The sequence below is a fragment of the Ammospiza caudacuta genome, chromosome 4, assembly GCF_027887145.1.
Source record: "Ammospiza caudacuta isolate bAmmCau1 chromosome 4, bAmmCau1.pri, whole genome shotgun sequence".
In the NCBI taxonomy this organism is placed as follows: domain Eukaryota; kingdom Metazoa; phylum Chordata; class Aves; order Passeriformes; family Passerellidae; genus Ammospiza; species Ammospiza caudacuta.
The window spans coordinates 58,681,028-58,689,794 of NC_080596.1; the positions used below are offsets into that span (position 1 = coordinate 58,681,028).

Sequence of the window (8,767 nt, forward strand, 5' to 3'; positions counted from 1 at the left end):
GCCTCTGGGAGTGGTAGTTTGACCTGCTTGAATAGGAGGATTTAAATAGCCCATAAGGGAGCTGGGGAAATGCAGGGCACTGGGAATATTTCTCTGTCTGCTCCGGGGTGCCCTGACCCCCAGGGCAGCACTGACTTGGACACCCATTCATGGAGAAAATTTCCTAAACTTCAAGATGGCCTAGAATCCACAAAAGTGTGTAGGTGTATCACTTGGTGAGAAATTTAGGTTTTGGGATTTTTAGTATGTTGTGGATGGAAGCAAGATGGAGGGCACAGGGTACTGTCCTGAGTTTCTTCTTCATGCTGCTTCTTCCTTCTTCTTCTTCTTCTTCTTGGGTTTGGGTGGCATTTTGTAATTGGGCAGGAAAGTCTGCATTGTGGGATCTGTGGGATCAGTTATTGGGTTAAAAGGGAAAATAATCTAGGTGTCCTTTCTTAATTGGATAGTTTAGTCTTAAAAGCCCTTGTAACAAGAGATTGTTGGTCATTTTGTGCCTTCTAATGAAAAACTGCAGAACTCATAGTTGTGAGACTGTTTTACTGATAAGAAATAATAAACACCTGAGTCTGAACATGAATTACTGTCTCAAGTGCCTTCAATTCAGACACAGAGAAACCAATGACTGGTACCTCAGCAGCTGAGACTCCCACAGGGAGCAGGCAGGAGAAATTTGTTGGTTTTATGAAGTGAGTAGCTGCTGTTTATAGAGCCATGCACAGGAGCTGCCAGGCCCAACAGAGGAAGGGCCCAGGGGATGTTTTTTGCTTAGGAGAGGGAAAATGCTGTGCAGCTGATCTCAGTGAGCTGAGCTATGAGGGAAGGGCACTACACCATGGCAGTAGAGTGGTCAAACATCCCCAAGGATGTGCCTGTAGATGGTGTTTCCATCTGGTGCTGGGGAGAGAAGGAGCAAGCCCTGTGCCCTGAGGGCTGGGACAGAGGAATGTGGCTGTCAGGGGACTGAAACACGCAGCAGAGCTCAAATTATAGCAGAGGAAGAACCCTAAGAGATGTGAGGAAGGGAATTTAATAACTCCTGGTCCTGCACAGGGTGGTCAGTCCCCCTAACTCTGAGTGAACATTCTGTTGCCCAGCAACTATGAAGTTGCCAAGTAAACATCCCAGAGGCTGGAGTAGCCACAGGGCCTCTCTCCAGGCCTGGGGTAGCCTCAGGGCTGCACAGGCCAAGGAAGGTCTCAGGAAAGCAGAGGCCAGAGGCTCCCAGGCTCATTCCTGCCTGGTGCCTCCCACACTGAGGGGCAGCCCCTGAGCTGAGCTGGCAGAGAAGCAGTGCTGGCAGCACCTGGGCTCTGTTTCCTGCTGGTGGCTGGAGCAATGGAGACCTGGAGCAAAAAGGAGATGTCAGCCCTTTTCCTCAGGATGTGCAAGGTGAAACTCCCATCCTTCCTCAGGTGAGGGGGTTCTTCCTCCAGCCTGCATCCTCTTCTGCTGCCTTCTCCATGCCTCTGTCCCTCACCATGGGAAACCCCCATGCCTTATGTCTATCACTTCTGCCTCCTCTTGTACCCCCTTCCCCAGTTCTATTCCTCCCTGTAACACCCCCTTGCTCTGCCTTGGGATGCTTGCTGGGGTGGGGAGGGGATGCTGTGCTGCCAGATGGGATCTGAGGTGGTGCTGGGGGGCTCTGCCCCATCACCCTACCTGGGACACAGAGCAATCCAAGGATCCAAGCAATCCACCCTGCCAAGGAACTCGAGTCAGTGTGTAACCTCGAGGAAAACTCCTCCTGCAGGGAACTCAGAGTGACAGAGGAGGACTCCCAGTCTTCACTTATGCAGCTCTTAAGGAAAAAGAAAGAAGTCCAAGAGATGGAAAAGGTCATGGCAGAGAAAGAAGAGGTGAGAAAGATGGGTGGGTACTGGTGCATGGCTGGGATGGTTTGTGGTTTTTTGGAGTTTTTGGGAGGCAGGTGGCAGATTTTGGGTGCAGGCAGCCATGTCACCCTCACTGTGGTGCTGTCAGGCCTTCAGGCAGAAGATGAAAGTCATTGCTGACCGCTGGAGGGACCTGCATGCCAGGAGGGCCCAGCTGAAAGCCCACGTGGAGAGATCTGGAAGTGTTGTGCAGGTACACCAGATCCTTGAGCTGCACCACAACCCCTCCCTTCCCCTGGGGAAGAAGGTTTTGGGCTGCACTCCTGTTGAGAGGAACAGGACTGTCAGGGCGCAAGGTTTTGTACCACGGATATGGGAAGGCCTGAGAAATCTTGTGTGGAAAAGAGCTTGTACTGTACCAGTGAGATCTTCTGCCAGCCCCAAATGTTCCCCAGGAAGGGTGTAAGCCTTGTCCCCACTGCTGACATCCAGATGTCTCCAGGGTGCAGATCCAAGCAGGTCTGAAAGTCAGTCTGCCATCCTGGGTACTGGTCTCCAGGACCAAAGGGTCAATGCAAGAGGGATGGCCCTGTGAAACAGAGAGAGGAAATGTTTACAGGGTGGTCCAGAGTTGGCCTCTCTTCGCTGAAGATGTGTCCTACCACTGCTGGTGAGTAATCCAGCTCCATCTTACCCTGCTTTCCTTTCCCTCCCTCTGTATGTGCATGTGTGGGGCTGGGGGAAACCACCAGAAATGTGAAGAGTTACGAATCCAGGCTCTGAAGACAGACAGAAAACAGAGAGAGGAGAACCTAAAAATCGATGGTGAGCTTTTGAGAGCCAAGATGGAACTGGAAACCCTCAGAAAAAGACACTGTAAACTCTGCAAAAAAGTGCAGAAGTACTCCATCTTCAAGAAATATCTGGAGGATGTGGTGGAGGTCTCACAGGTGAGTTTGGACATAAGTGAGACAGATCACAGCCTTGGGGAGAGACTTAGATAAATGCCAAAACTGGAGACGGTAGGGTAAGTCCAGGACATTGGACACTTGCTCAAACTAGAGACCTCAGATGGGATGGAAAAACCAGCCTGCAACCAAGGTGAGCCACAGGGAGCAGAGTTACAGTAGGAGAGTCAGAACAGCTAGTGGAAGATTGAGAAAAGCAAAGAAAAGCCATGAGAAGGGGGGAAAGCTTAAGGCTGAGGGGAATGGGGACACCCTTCTGTCACTGTTTAAGGTCAGATGAATTGTTTGGGAGAAAGGAAAAGCTGCCCAGAAAGTGTCCCCAGGCAGTTGCCAAAAAGCTGTGCTCTCTCTTGAGGATGTCAGGACATCACTCACATGCCAACCACCCCAGCTGAGGCCTCCCAAGTCCTGGGGATGTGGCTCTGGACACTGCAGTTGCTCTTTGTGCTTTATCAGAGCACTGCTCACCTGGGAAAAGGTGCAGCACATCCCCTTGCTGTGGCAGTGACAGCTGTGGTGTGGCACAGTGGGAGCCCACCACACCTGGAATGCAGCAATGCCCAACAAACCAACTGGGAAGGACAGAATCCCAGAACAGTTAGGGCTGGGGAAGGTGGGAGATCTTTCAGGAGGGAGAGGCATTGGCCCAAGTAAAGGCAGGGTGCCAAATGACATGAGAGCTGCAAGCTGAGAGCGTCACTAACACCAGGAACCCTGTGCTGCAGTTTGAGGACATCTCAGAAGTCATTTCAGAGTATGTGTTGCTGGTGAGGACACGGAAGGACCTTCTGCAGTCACAACAGGGGCACAAGCAGCTGACTGAGCAAGACAAGGTGTTCCTGGAGCAGTACAAAGCACAGAAAGAAGCTGAGATGCTTCAGTACCAAAATGAGCTGGGGCAGCTCAAACTACGTGTTTATCAGGCTCAAAGTGACATCCCCCTCTGGGTAAGGAATTGTGGGGTGAGCAGGGGGAGATCTCCAAGCCTGGCTCTGTCAAGACTGGCTGATGGCTCACCCTGCAGCCATGGGGTCACAGCAGAGTCCAGTAACAGTCTCTGGTATCACGGACATATTTAATGACAAATCCTTTCATTAGGATCTTTTCTCCTGAGAAGCTGAGAAGCTTCAGCTTCCCCATATTTTGCTGCTTTGGAATGTGATTTGGAGAGTTTTACCCAGCATGTGAAATTGTTTTTACTTGAGGACCAATGACAGCCACCTGTGTTGAGGCTGCGAGCAGTCACAAGATTTTATTGTCATTCTTTTCTATTCCTTTCTAGCATTCTGATAAAATCCTTGCTCAATTCTTTTAGTGCAATTTTAACATATCCTTTTCATATAATATATATCATAAAATAATAAATCAGCCTTCTGAAACATGGAGTCAAGATACTCATCTCTCTCCTTGTCCTGGGACTCCTGTGAACACCACATTTAGTGATGCCGAGTGAGGAACGTTGCCACACTCTGGGATTGGAAGAGATCCCTAATTTCATCCCCCTCCATGGGGTTGGAGAAGGAAAAATGGCAGACCAGTCTGGAGTATAGAACTTAGTGTCTCCAAGCCAGGGTCTCTGGTGCTGAAAGCATTACCTTTCTAGAGCATGTCCCCATGCTGCCTGTGCCCTCTCCTTCCAGGAGGCTCGCTGGGCTGACATCCAGGACAGGACCTCCAAGAAAACCAGGAAGTTGTGGACTATCAAGCTGGCCATCCACAACCTCTTCCAGTCCGCCAACCTGCGGCTGCAAGCACAGGGGAGTGCGTTGGAGTGTACCAGCTCCTTACAGCTCAGCATGGTAAAGCCAAGCCAGAAGGAGGAGCAGTAAGGAGCCTCCACTGCCCCAAGGGAGGGGAGAGCCCCAGACCCTACAAACACCTTCCTTTTCCTGAGAGAGGGGCTCTCTCTCAGGCATGGCGCAGGGGCAGGGCACACCAGGCAAACCTGACTCTTCTGACGATGTAGGGCAGGGTCCTTGCCTGGCAGAAGGAGTGGGAACCAGGCAGGCTGAGGCAGAGGATGCAGACCAAGCGATGGCCAGCATTGGTTTTATTCACCCTTGCCCTGAATTCAAGCTCACCCACAAAAGTCCATTCTGGTGGTGCAGATCAAGCAAGGGAAATACCTTTTTTTGCTGCTCAGTTTGATAGTTGGCATTTGCCATCTGAAAGAGCCAACAACCCCCGCTGTGACTCCTGTTCCCATCCCTGCCCTGAGCTCTGCCATCTCTCTTTTCCACCCTAGATACAGCAGTTTATCCAAGACCTTAAAGACTTCCAGCTCTATATCAAGATGCAGAAGCACCAGAGGGCTGCTACAGCTCTGAAGACAAAAGGGACCTGGCATCATGACCTGTCCAGCCAGTGAAGGTTCAGTGGGGTGGGAAGGGAAAGAGGAGGGCAAGAGAACCCTACAGATAACCTAGACTCAAAACAATAATAAAGAAGTCCCTTCATTTCCTGGGAGGATTGGACACATCAGAGCAACTCGATCGCACAGCTTCACCCCAGGCACCATTGGGGGCCCTTCCTTAGAATTCTGGCTGTATGACACAGTGTTCCTGCAAAGCTGGCAAGATTGTGAGAGCAGGCTGGGACAGGAGTATGGTTTCAAACAGGGATCAGCACTAATGTTCACATGTGGGCATCCCACTCAACCTAAGCTCTTAGATATTTGAGAGACATGTCACAACGAGGTGGGGAGACTGTACTTTCAGGAGAGCTGCAGAGAGTTCCCACCACCACACCCAGCACGTCCATGGATGTGGATTTCTCTGCACAGCCTTGTGTTATGGACTAAAGCTCACCTTCCCCCTCAAGATCTTAGGGAAAATGTGGGGAATGGACATAGGTGACAGATGAACGAGCCAAAGCTGAGCATTTAGCTGCTCATCATGTGTGCCACCAAGATGAAAGCAAAACAAGAGGACTAACAGTGGCTCTGGGGACACACTGTGGTGGTCAGTCAGGCTCCACATTCTTTTGGGGACAACCTTTTTATGCACCAAGGCCTCAGTGACATGAGCTTACAGATTTTGAGGCAAGAGGCCAGTGATCACATGCTCTTGCTCCCTGCTCTTCTGTCCTGAGCTGGGGGAAGAAGAGGAAATAAAACTTCTGAGACGGGAAATGTGCAATGCAGAAATGCTGTGTGATGCTCAGCTGTCCCCAGGCTTTGGGTGGGATTTGGGAGGAGCAGGGCTGGAAATGGAGCATAGGAATGAGCTTTGAGGGCATGTCCCAAAACACCCACCACTCATTCAGAGAGATGTTTCCATCTTCCTCATCCTCAATGTGGTGACTTGTTCAGAGGGATGTTTCCACTTTCCTCATCCTCACTGTGGTGCAGTGTCCTTGCAATTGCTGGTTTTGTAAGGTGATAGCCTAAAGATAATTTGGAAGAATTAAAAATTGGTGTTCAAAAAGCAGTTCAAGTTCTTCAGCGTAGTGAGCATGTGAGTGAGCATGAATCCCAAACTGGCTCTTTTCAGCCAGGCAGGTTCTGCCATCCACTCGGTTTGATCTTCCAAAAAAACAGGGTGTGAACTTTGATATTTCCACATTGTATGGCAAGAAATAACGTGTCTGTAACAGTTTTAATCCTGGGTATTACCTCTCCTCCAACCTTCAGAGATGTACTGATATACACACCCTGCCTTCCCGCATGCGGGTGGGTAATTAGGAAGAAAAAATCCTCTTTGTGTGTTGGTACATGTCCTTCTGAGCAATACCAATTTCCATAGGGATCACATGTGGCTGAAATGCAGCTGTTGCTGCTATCCTGTGTGCTTTGCAGTGCATTGTGCTCATAAATAAAAAGTGGGACAAATTTCAGCACCTAATCTTTTACAGAAGAGAACTAACTGGGGACTTCAGAGCCCTGTGCCAACACTGGAATTAATAACATGTTTGAATATTCTTACAGGAAATTTCAGAGTGGTGTAAATTGAATATATTAGATTGAATGATCATGTGGATTATTACCTTTGATTTTTTAAAAATGTATTTTCATGGTAAAGGTTAAAGCCAAGAAATTAAAGCCTTTAATTAACATCCTCCTAGTTGGGAATATGATTATTATGGAAATATTTCCATTTTATAGTTATGCTTTTAAAATGAGGTTACAGAAATGTAGAACTTACCCCTCCAAAAATAATGTTTCTTTCACTATCCTCCTATCCTCACATGAGTCTGGTCCGGTTGCCTGCATCTCCCCACATCACACTGCCATGAGCTAGGAAATAAAGCTGAAATCTAAGGCTGTTATAGAGAATCTTATTTCTTTGTTTTAATTTGGTGGTTAGGGATTTCTTTTTTTTTTTTTTTTTGGTTTTTTTTGGGGGAGGCTTTTAATGAATTAATGAATGCCTCTTTTTAAATTAAAAAATTGAAGGAAAGAAAAGCCTTACACTTTCTTTCTTTCAGGTGAAGACCAACTGTTAACTGAGAAAAGGCCTTTGTTTCTTCTTTAATTTCTAGTATAACTAAGGTTTTTTTTATATTAATTGGGCTACTAAGAGTGCTGGACACAGACTGGAACTGAAATCTGAGTGCATAACAGGAATCCGTGCAGTGGTTAAGGAGTATCAGGAAAAAAATATTCTTGGAGTTATATTGAAATAATTCCAATGTATCTTCACTGGAATTAATGAGTTTATTTTGGATTCATTCTCTTGTAAGTAGGAGGTTGGCAGCAGCAGGGATAAGAAAGTGGCTTTCTCTGAAATAGGACAGAGAAAGAAAATAATGCAATCTAGGAAATGACACAGCATTGGTCTCTTTAGAAAATCCTCTTTCTATAACTTTTTTGCCTTATTGTATATTTTGCAGAAGAAAAAATAGTAAAAATAAATGGAATGATAGATGTGTGTGAGGGAGACAGGATGACTCCTGCTTAGAATTTGGTTTAAAACTTGAGAATTTTCCATCCCTGAAAGTGTCAAAGGCCAGGCTGGATGGAACCTTGAGCAACCTGGTCTTGTGGAAGGTGTCCCTGCCCATATCTGGGGATTGGAATTAGATGATCTTTAAGGTCCCTTCCAACTCAAACTATTCTATGATTGTATGAAATTCAGTCCACTGTGGGCACAGCACATGGTGATGGGAATTGCAGTGTTCTTGGGCTTGGCTGTGAAGTATTTGAAAGATCAGAGTGTAGTAGAGAGCACAGTGCTGTAATTTTTGTTCAAGTGGCTTTAAAGGAAAAAAAGGAAGCACCCAATCAGATATCTGCTCTGAATTGAACTTGAACTAGATAGTTGTTGAAGGTCCCTTCCAACAGAAATAGTCTGTACTGTTCAAAACATCTAGGGTTTGATATTTTGTTGTTGAGATATGTGTGTGATTACAGCAGTGTGAAAAAATCAAGTCAATTTTAAGTCTTCTTTCCTTGCTTTTAAGATGTGTGCAGTTCCAAATGCTGCCATTATTGTGGCACTATCACAGCTGAAGGTCACTTGTGGTCCTGAGTAGGTCCTTGAAAAATGGGAAGATAAAACACCCAACCCTTCATCTGGCATTGAGTACTGGGTGGAGAAACTTCATTTGGAGGTCTCTGATGGCTACCTGAGAGACATGCTTTGGATGAGCAATAGCTGCCGGTCAGTTTGGCAACATAGCTACTCAGGGGCAACCAGCAGCATGAGTACTTGGTTGATGAGCCAGTTTGCAACAAGAGCTCCTTGTGAAGGGCAGAAAAAAGGCTGTGCCTCAGCTGAAGGGAAGGGGGAGCAGCTGGAAGCAATACTCAGCATAGAGACTGCATGAGGTGTTGGCTGGAGCAATGCTGAGTGCATGTGGGCTGGATTTTGTGAATGTGGGTTTGCAAACACATGGGGCCAGGCACCTGCTGGGAAGATGCACATAGGGGGTAACTCTAAAAGGTAGGGGGAAAGTGGGGGGAAACAAGTTAAATTGCTTGCAAAAAATCAACCCAGTGTTTATGTAACAGCCAATGGTTAT

The 8,767-nt window shown here is 47.4% G+C and overlaps 1 protein-coding gene across 1 annotated transcript; it reads left to right on the forward strand.

Annotated features, from left to right (window-relative positions):
• Positions 1 to 1,338: 1,338 nt before the first annotated feature.
• LOC131557265 (coiled-coil domain-containing protein 42-like) lies at positions 1,339 to 5,174 on the forward strand. Its single transcript, XM_058804336.1, has 7 exons — positions 1,339 to 1,415; positions 1,757 to 1,862; positions 1,987 to 2,091; positions 2,591 to 2,788; positions 3,532 to 3,753; positions 4,447 to 4,605; positions 5,052 to 5,174. Exons 1-7 carry the CDS (start codon positions 1,339 to 1,341, stop codon positions 5,172 to 5,174), a joined length of 990 nt encoding a protein of 329 aa, XP_058660319.1.
• The last annotated feature ends 3,593 nt before the right edge of the window (positions 5,175 to 8,767 follow it).